This window comes from Engystomops pustulosus, chromosome 3 (assembly GCF_040894005.1).
Source record: "Engystomops pustulosus chromosome 3, aEngPut4.maternal, whole genome shotgun sequence".
In the NCBI taxonomy this organism is placed as follows: domain Eukaryota; kingdom Metazoa; phylum Chordata; class Amphibia; order Anura; family Leptodactylidae; genus Engystomops; species Engystomops pustulosus.
Genome location: NC_092413.1, coordinates 235,765,505 through 235,786,409, shown reverse-complemented (window position 1 = coordinate 235,786,409; position 20,905 = coordinate 235,765,505). Strand labels below are relative to the sequence as shown.

General features: G+C 56.8%; 1 protein-coding gene across 5 annotated transcripts in view; it reads left to right on the top strand.

Moving 5' to 3' along the window:
- The first annotated feature begins 2,036 nt into the window (after positions 1–2,036).
- FNDC4 (fibronectin type III domain containing 4) overlaps positions 2,037–20,905 on the top strand; it is a 37,888-nt gene continuing 19,019 nt past the window's right edge. Inside the window, exons 1-2 of one of the 5 annotated variants that reach the window (XM_072144060.1) lie at positions 2,037–2,148; positions 12,427–12,743. In XM_072144060.1, the coding sequence (XP_072000161.1) occupies positions 12,602–12,743 (142 nt within the window). In that variant the 5' untranslated portion in view covers positions 2,037–2,148; positions 12,427–12,601. Of the gene's footprint in view, positions 2,179–9,807; positions 9,846–10,754; positions 10,783–11,180; positions 11,200–12,426; positions 12,744–20,905 lie in introns of those variants that run through there. The other 4 variants (XM_072144062.1, XM_072144064.1, XM_072144061.1 and 1 more) reach the window with 4 other exon arrangements.

Sequence of the window (20,905 nt, the reverse complement as noted above, 5' to 3'; positions counted from 1 at the left end):
TGGGGGTCAGTGTGGGGGGGTACAGCTCTGTCCTGTGACTGGTCACACATAGGATGTGGTGTAGAGTGTCAGCTCTGGGGGTCAGTGTGGGGGGTACAGCTCTGTCCTGTGACTGGTCACACATAGGACGTGGTGTAGAGTGTCAGCTCTGGGGGTCAGTGTGTGGGGGGGGTACAGCTCTGTCCTGTGACTGATCACGCATAGGACGCGGTGTAGAGTGTCAGCTCTGGGGGTCAGTGTGGGGGGGGGGGGTACAGCTCTGTCCTGTGACTGGTCACACATAGGACGTGGTGTAGAGTGTCAGCTCTGGGGGTTAGTGTGGGGGGTACAGCTCTGTCCTGTGACTGGTCACACATAGGACGCGGTGTAGAGTGTCAGCTCTGGGGGTCAGTGTGGGGGGGTACAGCTCTGTCCTGTGACTGATCACACATAGGACGTGGTGTAGAGTGTCAGCTCTGGGGGTCAGTGTGGGGGGGGGGGTACAGCTCTGTCCTGTGACTGATCACACATAGGACGTGGTGTAGAGTGTCAGCTCTGGGGGTCAGTGTGGGGGGTACAGCTCTGTCCTGTGACTGGTCACACATAGGACGCGGTGTAGAGTGTCAGCTCTGGGGGTCAGTGTGGGGGGGTACAGCTCTGTCCTGTGACTGATCACACATAGGACGTGGTGTAGAGTGTCAGCTCTGGGGGTCAGTGTGGGGGGTACAGCTCTGTCCTGTGACTGGTCACACATAGGACGCGGTGTAGAGTGTCAGCTCTGGGGGTCAGTGGGGGGGGGGTACAGCACTGTCCTGTGACTGGTCACGCATAGGACGCGGTGTAGAGTGTCAGCTCTGGGGGTCAGTGTGGGGGGTACAGCTCTGTCCTGTGACTGATCACACATAGGACGTGGTGTAGAGTGTCAGCTCTGGGGGTCAGTGTGGGGGGTACAGCTCTGTCCTGTGACTGGTCACACATAGGACGCGGTGTAGAGTGTCAGCTCTGGGGGTCAGTGTGGGGGGGGGGGTACAGCTCTGTCCTGTGACTGATCACGCATAGGACGCGGTGTAGAGTGTCAGCTCTGGGGGTCAGTGGGGGGGGGGGTACAGCTCTGTCCTGTGACTGGTCACAAATAGGACGCGGTGTAGAGTGTCAGCTCTGGGGTTCAGTGTGGGGGGTACAGCTCTGTCCTGCTACTGGTCACACATAGGACGCGGTGTAGAGTGTCAGCTCTGGGGGTCAGTGTGGGGGGGGTACAGCTCTGTCCTGTGACTGATCACACATAGGACGTGGTGTAGAGTGTCAGCTCTGGGGGTCAGTGTGGGGGGGGGGGTACAGCTCTGTCCTGTGATTGATCACACATAGGACGTGGTGTAGAGTGTCAGCTCTTGGGGTCAGTGTGTGGGGGGGGGTACAGCTCTGTCCTGTGACTGGTCACACATAGGACGTGGTGTAGAGTGTCAGCTCTGGGGGTCAGTGTGGGGGGTACAGCTCTGTCCTGTGACTGATCACGCATAGGACGCGGTGTAGAGTGTCAGCTCTGGGGGTCAGTGTGGGGGGGGGTACAGCTCTGTCCTGTGACTGGTCACACATAGGAAGCGGTGTAGAGTGTCAGCTCTGGGGGTCAGTGTGGGGGATACAGCTCTGTCCTGCTACTGGTCACACATAGGACACGGTGTAGAGTGTCAGCTCTGGGGGTCAGTGTGGGGGGGTACAGCTCTGTCCTGTGACTGGTCACACATAGGACGCGGTGTAGAGTGTCAGCTCTGGGGGTCAGTGTGGGGGGTACAGCTCTGTTCTGTGACTGGTCACACATAGGACGTGGTGTAGAGTGTCAGCTCTGGGGGTCAGTGAGGGGGGTACAGCTCTGTCCTGCTACTGGTCACACATAGGACGCGGTGTAGAGTGTCAGCTCTGGGGGTCAGTGGGTGACTCCATCATGTGTGGTAGAACGATACTCCCCTATGATTAGCAGTGGTACATCCAGCTCCATGTGATAAGGAGAGGGAAGGCAGGAAAAGGGTTAATCTTAGCCCCTCCCCCGCAAGCTGTGATGTCACTGCATCACTGCATCTGGTCCAGGAGGAGGAGGAGGAGGAGGCTGCAGCATCCAGGCCTGAGCCTCATGTGCAGCATCCGAGAGAGAGGAGACCCCACTCACATCCCCAGGTGAGGAGGAGACCCCACTCACATCACCAGGTGAGGAGGAGACCCCACTCACATCCCCAGGTGAGGAGGAGACCCCCCCACACACATCACCAGGTGAGGAGGAGACCCCACACTCACATCCCCAGGTGAGGAGGAGACCCCACACTCACATCACCAGGTGAGGAGGAGACCCCACACTCACATCCCCAGGTGAGGAGGAGACCCCACTCACATCACCAGGTGAGGAGGAGACCCCACTCACATCACCAGGTGAGGAGGAGACCCCCCCACTCACATCCCCAGGTGAGGAGGAGACCCCACACTCACATCACCAGGTGAGGAGGAGACCCCACTCACATCACCAGGTGAGGAGGAGACCCCACTCACATCACCAGGTGAGGAGGAGACCCCCCCACACACATCACCAGGTGAGGAGGAGACCCCCCCACACACATCACCAGGTGAGGAGGAGACCCCCCACTCACATCACCAGGTGAGGAGGAGACCCCCCACTCATATCACCAGGTGAGGAGGAGACCCCCCACTCACATCACCAGGTGAGGAGGAGACCCCACTCACATCCCCAGGTGAGGAGGAGACCCCACACTCACATCACCAGGTGAGGAGGAGACCCCCCACTCACATCACCAGGTGAGGAGGAGACCCCACACACATCACCAGGTGAGGAGGAGACCCCACTCACATCCCCAGGTGAGGAGGAGACCCCACACTCACATCCCCAGGTGAGGAGGAGACCCCACACTCACATCACCAGGTGAGGAGGAGACCCCCCACTCACATCCCCAGGTGAGGAGGAGACCCCACTCACATCACCAGGTGAGGAGGAGACCCCACTCACATCCCCAGGTGAGGAGGAGACCCCACTCACATCACCAGGTGAGGAGGAGACCCCCCCACACACATCACCAGGTGAGGAGGAGACCCCCCCACACACATCACCAGGTGAGGAGGAGACCCCCCACTCACATCACCAGGTGAGGAGGAGACCCCCCACTCATATCACCAGGTGAGGAGGAGACCCCCCACTCACATCACCAGGTGAGGAGGAGACCCCACTCACATCCCCAGGTGAGGAGGAGACCCCACACTCACATCACCAGGTGAGGAGGAGACCCCCCACTCACATCACCAGGTGAGGAGGAGACCCCACACACATCACCAGGTGAGGAGGAGACCCCACTCACATCCCCAGGTGAGGAGGAGACCCCACACTCACATCCCCAGGTGAGGAGGAGACCCCACACTCACATCACCAGGTGAGGAGGAGACCCCCCACTCACATCACCAGGTGAGGAGGAGACCCCACTCACATCCCCAGGTGAGGAGGAGACCCCACTCACATCACCAGGTGAGGAGGAGACCCCACTCACATCACCAGGTGAGGAGGAGACCCCACACACATCACCAGGTGAGGAGGAGAGCCCCCACTCACATCACCAGGTGAGGAGGAGACCCCACTCACATCACCAGGTGAGGAGGAGACCCCCCACACATCCCCAGGTGAGGAGGAGACCCCACTCACATCCCCAGGTGAGGAGGAGACCCCACACTCACATCACCAGGTGAGGAGGAGACCCCACACTCACATCACCAGGTGAGGAGGAGACCCCACTCACATCACCAGGTGAGGAGGAGACCCCACTCACATCACCAGGTGAGGAGGAGACCCCACTCACATCACCAGGTGAGGAGGAGACCCCACACTCACATCACCAGGTGAGAAGGAGACCCCACTCACATCACCAGGTGAGGAGGAGACCCCACACACATCACCAGGTGAGGAGGAGACCCCACACTCACATCAACAGGTGAGGAGGAGACCCCACTCACATCACCAGGTGAGGAGGAGACCCCACTCACATCACCAGGTGAGGAGGAGACCCCACTCACATCACCAGGTGAGGAGGAGACCCCACACTCACATCACCAGGTGAGGAGGAGACCCCACACTCACATCACCAGGTGAGGAGGAGACCCCACTCACATCACCAGGTGAGGAGGAGACCCCACTCACATCACCAGGTGAGGAGGAGACCCCCCCACACACATCACCAGGTGAGGAGGAGACCCCCCCACACACATCACCAGGTGAGGAGGAGACCCCCCACTCACATCACCAGGTGAGGAGGAGACCCCCCACTCACATCACCAGGTGAGGAGGAGACCCCCCACTCACATCACCAGGTGAGGAGGAGACCCCACTCACATCCCCAGGTGAGGAGGAGACCCCACACTCACATCACCAGGTGAGGAGGAGACCCCCCACTCACATCACCAGGTGAGGAGGAGACCCCACACACATCACCAGGTGAGGAGGAGACCCCACTCACATCCCCAGGTGAGGAGGAGACCCCACACTCACATCCCCAGGTGAGGAGGAGACCCCACACTCACATCACCAGGTGAGGAGGAGACCCCACTCACATCACCAGGTGAGGAGGAGACCCCACTCACATCCCCAGGTGAGGAGGAGACCCCACTCACATCACCAGGTGAGGAGGAGACCCCACTCACATCACCAGGTGAGGAGGAGACCCCACACTCACATCCCCAGGTGAGGAGGAGACCCCACTCACATCACCAGGTGAGGAGGAGACCCCACACTCACATCCCCAGGTGAGGAGGAGACCCCACACTCACATCCCCAGGTGAGGAGGAGACCCCACACACATCACCCGGTGAGGAGGAGACCCCACTCACATCCCCAGGTGAGGAGGAGACCCCACACACATCACCAGGTGAGGAGGAGACCCCACTCACATCACCAGGTGAGGAGGAGACCCCACACTCACATCACCAGGTGAGGAGGAGACCCCACACTCACATCACCAGGTGAGGAGGAGACCCCACACACATCACCAGGTGAGGAGGAGAGCCCCCACTCACATCACCAGGTGAGGAGGAGCCCCCACTCACATCACCAGGTGAGGAGGAGACCCCCCACACATCCCCAGGTGAGGAGGAGACCCCCCACACATCCCCAGGTGAGGAGGAGACCCCACTCACATCCCCAGGTGAGGAGGAGACCCCAAACTCACATCACCAGGTGAGGAGGAGACCCCACACTCACATCACCAGGTGAGGAGGAGACCCCACTCACATCACCAGGTGAGGAGGAGACCCCACACACATCACCAGGTGAGGAGGAGAGCCCCCACTCACATCACCAGGTGAGGAGGAGACCCCACTCACATCACCAGGTGAGGAGGAGACCCCCCACACATCCCCAGGTGAGGAGGAGACCCCACTCACATCCCCAGGTGAGGAGGAGACCCCACTCACATCCCCAGGTGAGGAGGAGACCCCACACTCACATCACCAGGTGAGGAGGAGACCCCACACTCACATCACCAGGTGAGGAGGAGACCCCACTCACATCACCAGGTGAGGAGGAGACCCCACTCACATCACCAGGTGAGGAGGAGACCCCACTCACATCACCAGGTGAGGAGGAGACCCCACACTCACATCACCAGGTGAGAAGGAGACCCCACTCACATCACCAGGTGAGGAGGAGACCCCACACACATCACCAGGTGAGGAGGAGACCCCACACTCACATCAACAGGTGAGGAGGAGACCCCACTCACATCACCAGGTGAGGAGGAGACCCCACTCACATCACCAGGTGAGGAGGAGACCCCACTCACATCACCAGGTGAGGAGGAGACCCCACACTCACATCACCAGGTGAGGAGGAGACCCCACACTCACATCACCAGGTGAGGAGGAGACCCCACTCACATCACCAGGTGAGGAGGAGACCCCACTCACATCACCAGGTGAGGAGGAGACCCCACTCACATCACCAGGTGAGGAGGAGACCCCACACTCACATCACCAGGTGAGGAGGAGACCCCACTCACATCACCAGGTGAGGAGGAGACCCCACTCACATCCCCAGGTGAGGAGGAGACCCCCCACACACATCGACAGGTGAGGAGGAGACCCCACTCACATCACCAGGTGAGGAGGAGACCCCCCACACACATCGACAGGTGAGGAGGAGACCCCACTCACATCACCAGGTGAGGAGGAGACCCCCCACACACATCGACAGGTGAGGAGGAGACCCCACTCACATCACCAGGTGAGGAGGAGACCCCCCACACACATCACCAGGTGAGGAGGAGACCCCACTCACATCACCAGGTGAGGAGGAGACCACACTCACATCCCCAGGTGAGGAGGAGACCCCACTCACATCACCAGGTGAGGAGGAGACCCCACTCACATCACCAGGTGAGGAGGAGACCCCACTCACATCCCCAGGTGAGGAGGAGACCCCACTCACATCCCCAGGTGAGGAGGAGACCCCCCCACTCACATCACCAGGTGAGGAGGAGACCCCACTCACATCACCAGGTGAGGAGGAGACCCCACACACATCACCAGGTGAGGAGGAGACCCCACTCACATCACCAGGTGAGGAGGAGACCCCCCACACATCCCCAGGTGAGGAGGAGACCCCCCACTCACATCACCAGGTGAGGAGGAGACCCCACTCACATCAGCAGGTGAGGAGGAGACCCCCCACACACATCACCAGGTGAGGAGGAGACCCCCCACTCACATCACCAGGTGAGGAGGAGACCCCACTCACATCCCCAGGTGAGGAGGAGACCCCACTCACATCCCCAGGTGAGGAGGAGACCCCACTCACATCCCCAGGTGAGGAGGAGAGCCCCCCCTCTCACATCACCTGGTGAGGAGGAGACCCCCCACTCACATCACCAGGTGAGGAGGAGACCCCCCACTCACATCACCAGGTGAGGAGGAGACCCCACTCACATCACCAGGTGAGGAGGAGACCCCACTCACATCCCCAGGTGAGGAGGAGACCCCACTCACATCCCCAGGTGAGGAGGAGACCCCACTCACATCACCAGGTGAGGAGGAGACCCCACTCACATCACCAGGTGAGGAGGAGACCCCACACTCACATCCCCAGGTGAGGAGGAGACCCCACTCACATCACCAGGTGAGGAGGAGACCCCACACTCACATCCCCAGGTGAGGAGGAGACCCCACACTCACATCCCCAGGTGAGGAGGAGACCCCACACACATCACCCGGTGAGGAGGAGACCCCACTCACATCCCCAGGTGAGGAGGAGACCCCACACACATCACCAGGTGAGGAGGAGACCCCACTCACATCACCAGGTGAGGAGGAGACCCCACACTCACATCACCAGGTGAGGAGGAGACCCCACACTCACATCACCAGGTGAGGAGGAGACCCCACACTCACATCACCAGGTGAGGAGGAGAGCCCCCACTCACATCACCAGGTGAGGAGGAGCCCCCACTCACATCACCAGGTGAGGAGGAGACCCCCCACACATCCCCAGGTGAGGAGGAGACCCCACTCACATCCCCAGGTGAGGAGGAGACCCCACTCACATCCCCAGGTGAGGAGGAGACCCCAAACTCACATCACCAGGTGAGGAGGAGACCCCACACTCACATCACCAGGTGAGGAGGAGACCCCACTCACATCACCAGGTGAGGAGGAGACCCCACACACATCACCAGGTGAGGAGGAGAGCCCCCACTCACATCACCAGGTGAGGAGGAGACCCCACTCACATCACCAGGTGAGGAGGAGACCCCCCACACATCCCCAGGTGAGGAGGAGACCCCACTCACATCCCCAGGTGAGGAGGAGACCCCAAACTCACATCACCAGGTGAGGAGGAGACCCCACACTCACATCACCAGGTGAGGAGGAGACCCCACTCACATCACCAGGTGAGGAGGAGACCCCACACACATCACCAGGTGAGGAGGAGACCCCACTCACATCACCAGGTGAGGAGGAGACCCCACACTCACATCACCAGGTGAGAAGGAGACCCCACTCACATCACCAGGTGAGGAGGAGACCCCACACACATTACCAGGTGAGGAGGAGACCCCACACTCACATCAACAGGTGAGGAGGAGACCCCACTCACATCACCAGGTGAGGAGGAGACCCCACTCACATCACCAGGTGAGGAGGAGACCCCACTCACATCACCAGGTGAGGAGGAGACCCCACACTCACATCACCAGGTGAGGAGGAGACCCCACACTCACATCACCAGGTGAGGAGGAGACCCCACTCACATCACCAGGTGAGGAGGAGACCCCACTCACATCACCAGGTGAGGAGGAGACCCCACTCACATCACCAGGTGAGGAGGAGACCCCACACTCACATCACCAGGTGAGGAGGAGACCCCACTCACATCACCAGGTGAGGAGGAGACCCCACTCACATCCCCAGGTGAGGAGGAGACCCCACTCACATCACCAGGTGAGGAGGAGACCCCCCACACACATCGACAGGTGAGGAGGAGACCCCACTCACATCACCAGGTGAGGAGGAGACCCCCCACACACATCACCAGGTGAGGAGGAGACCCCACTCACATCACCAGGTGAGGAGGAGACCACACTCACATCCCCAGGTGAGGAGGAGACCCCACTCACATCACCAGGTGAGGAGGAGACCCCACTCACATCCCCAGGTGAGGAGGAGACCCCACTTACATCCCCAGGTGAGGAGGAGACCCCACTCACATCCCCAGGTGAGGAGGAGACCCCCCCACTCACATCACCAGGTGAGGAGGAGACCCCACTCACATCACCAGGTGAGGAGGAGACCCCACACACATCACCAGGTGAGGAGGAGACCCCACTCACATCACCAGGTGAGGAGGAGACCCCCCACACATCCCCAGGTGAGGAGGAGACCCCCCACTCACATCACCAGGTGAGGAGGAGACCCCACTCACATCAGCAGGTGAGGAGGAGACCCCCCACACACATCACCAGGTGAGGAGGAGACCCCCCACTCACATCACCAGGTGAGGAGGAGACCCCACTCACATCCCCAGGTGAGGAGGAGACCCCACTCACATCCCCAGGTGAGGAGGAGACTCCACTCACATCCCCAGGTGAGGAGGAGAGCCCCCCCTCTCACATCACCTGGTGAGGAGGAGACCCCCCACTCACATCACCAGGTGAGGAGGAGACCCCCCACTCACATCACCAGGTGAGGAGGAGACCCCTCTCACATCACCAGGTGAGGAGGAGACCCCACTCACATCCCCAGGTGAGGAGGAGACCCCACTCACATCCCCAGGTGAGGAGGAGACCCCACTCACATCCCCAGGTGAGGAGGAGACCCCCCACTCACATCCCCAGGTGAGGAGGAGACCCCACTCACATCCCCAGGTGAGGAGGAGACCCCCCACACACATCACCAGGTGAGGAGGAGACCCCACACTCACATCCCCAGGTGAGGAGGAGACCCCCCACACATCCCCAGGTGAGGAGGAGACCCCACACTCACATCACCAGGTGAGGAGGAGACCCCCCACACACATCACCAGGTGAGGAGGAGACCCCCCCACACACACATCACCCGGTGAGGAGGAGACCCCACACACACATCACCCGGTGAGGAGGAGACCCCACACACATCACCAGGTGAGGAGGAGACCCCACTCACATCACCAGGTGAGGAGGAGACCCCACACTCACATCACCAGGTGAGGAGGAGACCCCCCACACACATCACCAGGTGAGGAGGAGACCCCACTCACATCACCAGGTGAGGAGGAGACCCCCCACACACATCACCAGGTGAGGAGGAGACCCCACTCACATCCCCAGGTGAGGAGGAGACCCCACTCACATCACCAGGTGAGGAGGAGACCCTCCACACATCCCCAGGTGAGGAGGAGACCCCCCACACATCCCCAGGTGAGGAGGAGACCCCCCACACATCCCCAGGTGAGGAGGAGACCCCACACACATCACCAGGTGAGGAGGAGACCCCACACTCACATCACCAGGTGAGGAGGAGACCCCCCACACATCACCAGGTGAGGAGGAGACCCCACTCACATCCCCAGGTGAGGAGGAGACCCCACACACATCACCAGGTGAGGAGGAGACCCCACACTCACATCACCAGGTGAGGAGGAGACCCCCCACACATCCCCAGGTGAGGAGGAGACCCCACACTCACATCACCAGGTGAGGAGGAGACCCCACTCACATCACCAGGTGAGGAGGAGACCCCACTCACATCACCAGGTGAGGAGGAGACCCCACTCACATCACCAGGTGAGGAGGAGACCCCACACTCACATCACCAGGTGAGGAGGAGACCCCACACTCACATCACCAGGTGAGGAGGAGACCCCACACTCACATCACCAGGTGAGGAGGAGACCCCCCACACACATCACCAGGTGAGGAGGAGACCCCCCACACATCACCAGGTGAGGAGGAGACCCCACACACATCCCCAGGTGAGGAGGAGACCCCCCCACACACATCCCCAGGTGAGGAGGAGACCCCACACTCACATCACCAGGTGAGGAGGAGACCCCCCCCACACACATCCCCAGGTGAGGAGGAGACCCCACACTCACATCACGAGGTGAGGAGGAGACCCCCCACACTCACATCACCAGGTGAGGAGGAGACCCCACACACACATCACCAGGTGAGGAGGAGACCCCACACTCACATCACCAGGTGAGGAGGAGACCCCACACACACATCACCAGGTGAGGAGGAGACCCCACACACACATCACCAGGTGAGGAGGAGACCCCACTCACATCCCCAGGTGAGGAGGAGACCCCACACTCACATCACCAGGTGAGGAGGAGACCCCCCACACACACATCCCCAGGTGAGGAGGAGACCCCACACTCACATCACCAGGTGAGGAGGAGACCCCCCACACTCACATCACCAGGTGAGGAGGAGACCCCACACACACATCACCAGGTGAGGAGGAGACCCCACACTCACATCACCAGGTGAGGAGGAGACCCCACACACACATCACCAGGTGAGGAGGAGACCCCACACACACATCACCAGGTGAGGAGGAGACCCCACACACACATCACCAGGTGAGGAGGAGACCCCACTCACATCACCCGGTGAGGAGGAGACCCCACACTCACATCACCAGGTGAGGAGGAGACCCCCCCACACATCACCAGGTGAGGAGGAGACCCCCCACTCACATCCCCAGGTGAGGAGGAGACCCCACACTCACATCACCAGGTGAGGAGGAGACCCCACTCACATCACCAGGTGAGGAGGAGACCCCCCACTCACATCACCAGGTGAGGAGGAGACCCCCCACTCACATCACCAGGTGAGGAGGAGACCCCTAGTAATCAATCACAGCTCAGAGCTCATATTAATGACTTGTGGCAAAATAGAAACTGAGCTGTGATTGGTTGCTGACTACCCCAAGAGCTGCAGACAATGGTTCCTGTATACGGATGGCAATAGGTGGATTTAGGAAAGTGCGGCGTGAAAACTTTGATTTAAAACCGAGTCTATGACGTTTCCTGGGTCACAGAGAGCGGCTGTGCAAAGTGTGGTGATTGTAATAGCGACGGTGCAGATTCCTTTAGCAGACATACATGCATACATACACGCATACATACATGCACATACACATACATACATATATATACATACACATACATAGATGCACACACATACATACATGTACACACATACATATATAAATACATACATGTACACACATACATATATACATACATACATGTACACACATACATACATACATACATATATACATACATACATGTACACACATACATACATACATATATACATACATACATGTACACACATACATACATATATACATACATGTACACACATACATACATATATACATACATACATGTACACACATACATACATATATACATACATACATACATGTACACACATACATGCATGTACACACATATACACACACAACATACATACATACATACATACATGCACACATATAGATGCACATACACATACATATATACACGCACATTTTTTTTGTTTTAAATGCGGCAGTTTTTACGAATCCGTCGGGTTTTTGTTCAGCCACGCCCCCCAATTTCCGTCGCGTGCATGCCTGCACAATCCGATCGCATGCACCAAAATCCCCGGGCAATTCAGGGGAAATCGGCGCAAATCGGGCCCTTAGTAAATGACCCCCGTAGATGCACACACATATACATACAAACACACACACATACAATCAGACAATACACACACACAATATACACACACATCCATACACTGAGCTGTACACATTAGATATAGGCTGAGCTGTATATTATGATTTCTGGCGGGTGACATAATAATCTATAAATGTGTGGTAGAGCAGACCTTGGCACATTGTATTTGTCAGTGATTGTACATTGTCTCCTCTTCGCAGGTGAGCTGCGTACTCATGAACCATCTGCTGTGTAGAGTTGGGGCTGTAGGAGCCTGAGCTCCTATGTTCCAGGCCTCGCCTCGCTGTGGATGGAGTCCTGCACAGGCTTTCTTCCTTCCTCCTACTATAGGATGTAGATGTTACGGGGAACAGCTTGTCCTGACATAAAGTTCCAATGACTTGTGTCCCATTCCTGAGACGGAGATCCCAAGGCTTTGTGTGGGGCCACAACCTACCCGAAATGGCCCATATCCCCATGTACCTGAGCCCGGCTGTGCTTGTCCTGTTCAGCTGTGACCTATGTTTGGTGAAAGCCAGTAAGTATCTCCACGCGAAGGAGCTCTGTGCTGCTTCTATACCTTTAAGAGATTTCATGTGTGTCCAGACTATGGAGCCGTGTGTGGTGTCTATACACTGAGGAGCCGTGTGTGGTGTCTATACACTGAGGAGCCGCGTGTGGTGTCTATACACTGAGGAGCCGTGTGTGGTGTCTATACACTGAGGAGCCGTGTGTGGTGTCTATACACTGAGGAGCCGTGTGTGGTGTCTATACACTGAGGAGCCGTGTGTGGTGTCTATACACTGAGGAGCCGTGTGTGGTGTCTATACACTGAGGAGCCGTGTGTGGTGTCTATACACTGAGGAGCCGTGTGTGGTGTCTATACACTGAGAAGCTGTGTGTGCTGTCTATACACTGAGGAGCCGTGTGTGGTGTCTATACACTGAGGAGCCGTGTGTGGTGTCTATACACTGAGGAGCCGTGTGTGGTGTCTATACACTGAGGAGCCGTGTGTGGTGTCTATACACTGAGGAGCCGTGTGTGGTGTCTATACACTGAGGAGCCGTGTGTGGTGTCTATACACTGAGGAGCCGTGTGTGGTGTCTATACACTGAGGAGCCGTGTGTGGTGTCTATACACTGAGGAGCTGTGTGTGGTGTCTATACACTGAGGAGCCGTGTGTGGTGTCTATACACTGAGGAGCCGCGTGTGGTGTCTATACACTGAGGAGCCGTGTGTGGTGTCTATACACTGAGGAGCCGTGTGTGGTGTCTATACACTGAGGAGCCGTGTGTGGTGTCTATACACTGAGGAGCCGTGTGTGGTGTCTATACACTGAGGAGCCGTGTGTGTGGTGTCTATACACTGAGGAGCCGTGTGTGGTGTGTATACACTGAGGAGCTGTGTGGTGTCTATACACTGAGGAGCTGTGTGTGGTGCCTATACACTGAGGAGCCGTGTGTGGTGTCTATACACTGAGGAGCCGTGTGTGGTGTCTATACACTGAGGAGCCGTGTGTGGTGTCTATACACTGAGGAGCCGTGTGTGGTGTCTATACACTGAGGAGCCGTGTGTGGTGTCTATACACTGAGGAGCCGTGTGTGGTGTCTATACACTGAGGAGCCGTGTGTGGTGTCTATACACTGAGGAGCCGTGTGTGGTGTCTATACACTGAGGAGCCGTGTGTGGTGTCTATACACTGAGGAGCCGTGTGTGGTGTGTATACACTGAGGAGCCGTGTGTGGTGTCTATACACTGAGGAGCCGTGTGTGGTGTCTATACACTGAGGAGCCGTGTGTGGTGTCTGTACACTGAGGAGCCGTGTGTGGTGTCTATACACTGAGGAGCCGTGTGTGGTGTCTATACACTGAGGAGCCGTGTGTGGTGTCTATACACTGAGGAGCCGTGTGTGTGGTGTCTATACACTGAGGAGCCGTGTGTGTGGTGTCTATACACTGAGAAGCCGTGTGTGGTGTCTATACACTGAGGAGCCGTGTGTGGTGTCTATACACTGAGGAGCCGTGTGTGGTGTCTATACACTGAGGAGCCGTGTGTGGTGTCTATACACTGAGGAGCTGTGTGTGGTGTCTATACACTGAGGAGCCGTGTGTGGTGTCTATACACTGAGGAGCCGTGTGTGGTGTCTATACACTGAGGAGCCGTGTGTGGTGTCTATACACTGAGGAGCCGTGTGTGGTGTCTATACACTGAGGAGCCGTGTGTGGTGTCTATACACTGAGGAGCCGTGTGTGGTGTCTATACACTGAGGAGCCGTGTGTGGTGTCTATACCCTGAGGAGCCGTGTGTGGTGTCTATACACTGAGGAGCCGTGTGTGGTGTCTATACACTGAGGAGCAGTGTGTGGTGTCTATACACTGAGGAGCCGTGTGTGGTGTCTATACACTGTGGAGCCGTGTGTGGTGTGTATACACTGAGGAGCCGTGTGTGGTGTCTATACACTGAGGAGCCGTGTGTGGTGTCTATACACTGAGGAGCCGTGTGTGGTGTCTATACACTGAGGAGCCGTGTGGTGTCTATACACTGTGGAGCCGTGTGTGGTGTCTATACACTGAGGAGCCGTGTGTGGTGTCTATACACTGAGGAGCCGTGTGTGGTGTCTATACACTGAGGAGCCGTGTGTGGTGTCTATACACTGAGGAGCCGTGTGTGGTGTCTATACACTGAGGAGCCGCGTGTGGTGTCTATACACTGAGGAGCCGTGTGTGGTGTCTATACACTGAGGAGCCGTGTGTGGTGTCTATACACTGAGGAGCCGTGTGTGGTGTCTATACACTGAGGAGCCGTGTGTGGTGTCTATACACTGAGGAGCCGTGTGTGGTGTCTATACACTGAGGAGCCGTGTGTGGTGTCTATACACTGAGGAGCCGTGTGTGGTGTCTATACACTGAGGAGCCGTGTGTGGTGTCTATACACTGAGGAGCCGTGTGTGGTGTCTATACACTGAGGAGCCGTGTGTGGTGTCTATACACTGAGGAGCCGTGTGTGGTGTCTATACACTGAGGAGCCGTGTGTGGTGTCTATACACTGAGGAGCTGTGTGTGGTGTCTATACACTGAGGAGCCGTGTGTGGTGTCTATACACTGAGGAGCCGTGTGTGGTGTCTATACACTGAGGAGCCGTGTGTGGTGTCTATACACTGAGGAGCCGTGTGTGGTGTCTATACACTGAGGAGCCGTGTGTGGTGTCTATACACTGAGGAGCCGTGTGTGGTGTCTATACACTGAGGAGCCGTGTGTGGTGTCTATACACTGAGGAGCCGTGTGTGGTGTCTATACACTGAGGAGCCGTGTGTGGTGTCTATACACTGAGGAGCCGTGTGTGGTGTCTATACACTGAGGAGCCGTGTGTGGTGTCTATACACTGAGGAGCCGTGTGTGGTGTCTATACACTGAGGAGCCGTGTGTGGTGTCTATACACTGTGGAGCCGTGTGTGGCGTCTATACACTGAGGAGCCGTGTGTGGCGTCTATACACTGAGGAGCCGTGTGTGGCGTCTATACACTGAGGAGCCGTGTGTGGTGTCTATACACTGTGGAGCCGTGTGTGGTGTCTATACACTGAGGAGCCGTGTGTGGTGTGTATACACTGAGGAGCCGTGTGTGGTGTCTATACACTGAGGAGCCGTGTGTGGTGTCTATACACTGAGGAGCCGTGTGTGGTGTCTGTACACTGAGGAGCCGTGTGTGGTGTCTATACACTGAGGAGCCGTGTGTGCTGTCTATACACTGAGGAGCCGTGTGTGGTGTCTATACACTGAGGAGCTGTGTGTGGTGTGTATACACTGAGGAGCTGTGTGGTGTCTATACACTGAGGAGCCGTGTGTGGTGCCTATACACTGAGGAGCCGTGTGTGGTGCCTATACACTGAGGAGCCGCGTGTGGTGTCTATACACTGAGGAGCCGTGTGTGGTGTCTATACACTGAGGAGCCGTGTGTGGTGTCTATACACTGAGGAGCCGTGTGTGCTGTCTATACACTGAGGAGCCGTGTGTGGTGTCTATACACTGAGGAGCCGTGTGTGGTGTCTATACACTGAGGAGCCGTGTGTGGTGTCTATACACTGAGGAGCCGTGTGTGGTGCCTATACACTGAGGAGCCGTGTGTGGTGTCTATACACTGAGGAGCTGTGTGTGGTGTCTATACACTGAGGAGCCGTGTGTGGTGTCTATACACTGAGGAGCCGTGTGTGGTGTCTATACACTGAGGAGCCGCGTGTGGTGTCTATACACTGAGGAGCCGTGTGTGGTGTCTATACACTGAGGAGCCGTGTGTGGTGTCTATACACTGAGGAGCTGTGTGTGGTGTCTATACACTGAGGAGCCGTGTGTGGTGTCTATACACTGAGGAGCCGCGTGTGGTGTCTATACACTGAGGAGCCGTGTGTGGTGTCTATACACTGAGGAGCCGTGTGTGGTGTCTATACACTGAGGAGCCGTGTGTGTGGTGTCTATACACTGAGGAGCCGTGTGTGGTGTCTATACACTGAGGAGCCGTGTGTGTGGTGTCTGTACACTGAGGAGCCGTGTGTGGTGTCTATACACTGAGGAGCCGTGTGTGGTGCCTATACACTGAGGAGCCGTGTGTGGTGTCTGTACACTGAGGAGCCGTGTGTGGTGTCTATACACTGAGGAGCCGTGTGTGGTGTCTATACACTGAGGAGCCGTGTGTGGTGTCTATACACTGAGGAGCCGTGTGTGGTGTCTATACACTGAGGAGCCGTGTGTGGTGTCTATACACTGAGGAGCCGTGTGTGGTGTCTATACACTGAGGAGCCGTGTGTGGTGTCTATACACTGAGGAGCCGTGTGTGGTGTCTATACACTGAGGAGCCGTGTGTGGTGTCTGTACACTGAGGAGCCGTGTGTGGTGTCTGTACACTGTGGAGCCGTGTGTGGTGTCTATACACTGAGGAGCCGTGTGTGGTGTCTATAGACTGAGGAGCCGTGTGTGGTGTCTATACACTGAGGAGCCGTGTGTGGTGTCTATACACTGAGGAGCCGTGTGTGGTGTCTATACACTGAGGAGCCGTGTGTGGTGTCTATACACTGAGGAGCCGTGTGTGGTGTCTATACACTGAGGAGCCGTGTGTGGTGTCTATACACTGAGGAGCCGTGTGTGGTGTCTATACACTGAGGAGCCGTGTGTGGTGTCTATACACTGAGGAGCCGTGTGTGGTGTCTATACACTGAGGAGCCGTGTGTGGTGTCTATACACTGAGGAGCCGTGTGTGGTGTCTATACACTGAGGAGCCGTGTGTGGTGTCTATACACTGAGGAGCCGTGTGTGGTGTCTATACACTGAGGAGCCGTGTGTGGTGTCTATACACTGAGGAGCCGTGTGTGGTGTCTATACACTGAGGAGCCGTGTGTGGTGTCTATACACTGAGGAGCCGTGTGTGGTGTCTATACACTGAGGAGCCGTGTGTGGTGTCTATACACTGAGGAGCCGTGTGTGGTGTCTATACACTGAGGAGCCGTGTGTGGTGTCTATACACTGAGGAGCCGCGTGTGGTGTCTATACACTGAGGAGCCGCGTGTGGTGTCTATACACTGAGGAGCCGCGTGTGGTGTCTATACACTGAGGAGCCGTGTGTGGTGTCTATACACTGAGGAGCCGTGTGTGGTGTCTATACACTGAGGAGCCGTGTGTGGTGTCTATACACTGAGGAGCCGTGTGTGGTGTGTATACACTGAGGAGCTGTGTGTGGTGTCTGTACACTGAGGAGCCGTGTGTGGTGTCTATACACTGAGGAGCCGTGTGTGGTGTCTATACACTGAGGAGCCGTGTGTGGTGTCTATACACTGCGGAGCCGTGTGTGGTGTTTATACACTGAGGAGCCGTGTGTGGTGTCTATACACTGAGGAGCCGTGTGTGGTGTCTATACACTGTGGAGCCGTGTGTGGTGTCTATACACTGAGGAGCCGTGTGTGGTGTCTATACACTGAGGAGCCGTGTGTGGTGTCTATACACTGAGGAGCCGTGTGTGGTGTCTGTACACTGAGGAGCCGTGTGTGGTGTCTGTACACTGAGGAGCCGTGTGTGGTGTCTATACACTGTGGAGCCGTGTGTGGTGTCTATACACTGAGGAGCCGTGTGTGGTGTCTATACACTGAGGAGCCGTGTGTGGTGTCTGTACACTGAGGAGCCGTGTGTGGTGTCTGTACACTGAGGAGCCGTGTGTGGTGTCTATACACTGTGGAGCCGTGTGTGGTGTCTGTACACTGAGGAGACGTGTGTGGTGTCTATACACTGAGGAGCTGTGTGTGGTGTCTATACACTGAGGAGATGTGTGTGGTGTCTATACACTGAGGAGCCGTGTGTGGTGTCTATACACTGAGGAGCCGTGTGTGGTGTCTATACACTGAGGAGCCGTGTGTGGTGTCTATACACTGAGGAGCCGTGTGTGGTGTCTATACACTGAGGAGCCGTGTGTGGTGTCTATACACTGAGGAGCCGTGTGTGGTGTCTATACACTGAGGAGCCGTGTGTGGTGTCTATACACTGAGGAGCCGTGTGTGGTGTCTATACACTGAGGAGCCGCGTGTGGTGTCTATACACTGAGGAGCCGCGTGTGGTGTCTATACACTGAGGAGCCGTGTGTGGTGTCTATACACTGAGGAGCTGTGTGTGGTGTCTATACACACTGAGGAGCCGTGTGTGTGGTGTCTATACACTGAGGAGCCGTGTGTGGTGTCTATACACTGAGGAGCCGTGTGGTGTCTATACACTGAGGAGCCGCGTGTGGTGTCTATACACTGAGGAGCCGTGTGTGGTGTCTATACACTGAGGAGCCGTGTGTGGTGTCTATACACTGAGGAGCCGTGTGTGGTGTCTATACACTGAGGAGCCGTGTGTGGTGTCTATACACTGAGGAGCCGTGTGTGGTGTCTATACACTGAGGAGCCGTGTGTGGTGTCTATACACTGAGGAGCCGTGTGTGGTGTCTATACACTGAGGAGCCGTGTGGTGTCTATACACTGAGGAGCCGTGTGTGGTGTCTGTACACTGAGGAGCCGTGTGGTGTCTATACACTGAGGAGCCGTGTGGTGTCTATACACTGAGGAGCCGCGTGTGGTGTCTATACACTGAGGAGCCGTGTGTGGTGTCTATACACTGAGGAGCCGTGTGTGGTGTCTATACACTGAGGAGCCGTGTGTGGTGTCTATACACTGAGGAGCCGTGTGTGGTGTCTATACACTGAGGAGCCGTGTGGTGTCTATACACTGAGGAGCCGTGTGGTGTCTATACACTGAGGAGCCGCGTGTGGTGTCTATACACTGAGGAGCCGTGTGTGGTGTCTATACACTGAGGAGCCGTGTGTGGTGTCTATACACTGAGGAGCCGTGTGTGGTGTCTATACACTGAGGAGCCGTGTGTGGTGTCTATACACTGAGGAGCCGTGTGTGGTGTCTATACACTGAGGAGCCGTGTGTGGTGTCTATACACTGAGGAGCCGTGTGTGGTGTCTATACACTGAGGAGCCATGTGTGGTGTCTATACACTGAGGAGCCGTGTGTGGTGTCTATACACTGAGGAGCCGTGTGTGGTGTCTATACACTGAGGAGCCGTGTGTGGTGTCTATACACTGAGGAGCCGTGTGTGGTGTCTATACACTGAGGAGCCGTGTGTGGTGTCTATACACTGAGGAGCCGTGTGTGTGGTGTCTATACACTGAGGAGCCGTGTGTGGTGTCTATACACTGAGGAGCCGTGTGTGGTGTCTATACACTGAGGAGCCGTGTGTGGTGTCTATACACTGAGGAGCCGTGTGTGGTGTCTATACACTGAGGAGCCGTGTGTGGTGTCTATACACTGAGGAGCCGTGTGTGGTGTCTATACACTGAGGAGCCGTGTGTGGTGTCTATACACTGAGGAGCCGTGTGTGGTGTCTATACACTGTGGAGCCGTGTGTGGTGTCTATACACTGAGGAGCCGTGTGTGGTGTCTATACACTGAGGAGCTGTGTGTGGTGTCTATACACTGAGGAGCCGTGTGTGGTGTCTATACACTGTGGAGCCGTGTGTGGTGTGTATACACTGAGGAGCCGTGTGTGGTGTCTATACACTGAGGAGCCGTGTGTGGTGTCTATACACTGTGGAGCCGTGTGTGGTGTGTATACACTGAGGAGCCGTGTGTGCTGTCTATACACTGAGGAGCCGTGTGTGGTGTCTATACACTGAGGAGCCGTGTGTGGTGTCTATACACTGAGGAGCCGTGTGTGGTGTCTATACACTGAGGAGCCGTGTGTGGTGTCTATACACTGAGGAGCCGTGTGTGGTGTCTATACACTGAGGAGCCGTGTGTGGTGTCTATACACTGAGGAGCCGTGTGTGGTGTCTATACACTGAGGAGCCGTGTGTGGTGTCTATACACTGAGGAGCCGTGTGTGGTGTCTATACACTGAGGAGCCGTGTGTGGTGTCTATACACTGAGGAGCCGTGTGTGGTGTCTATACACTGAGGAGCCGTGTGTGCTGTCTATACACTGAGGAGCCGTGTGTGGTGTCTATACACTGAGGAGCCGTGTGTGGTGTCTATACACTGAGGAGCCGTGTGTGGTGTCTATACACTGAGGAGCCGTGTGTGGTGTCTATACACTGAGGAGCCGTGTGGTGTCTATACACTGTGGAGCCGTGTGTGGTGTCTATACACTGAGGAGCCGTGTGTGGTGTCTATACACTGAG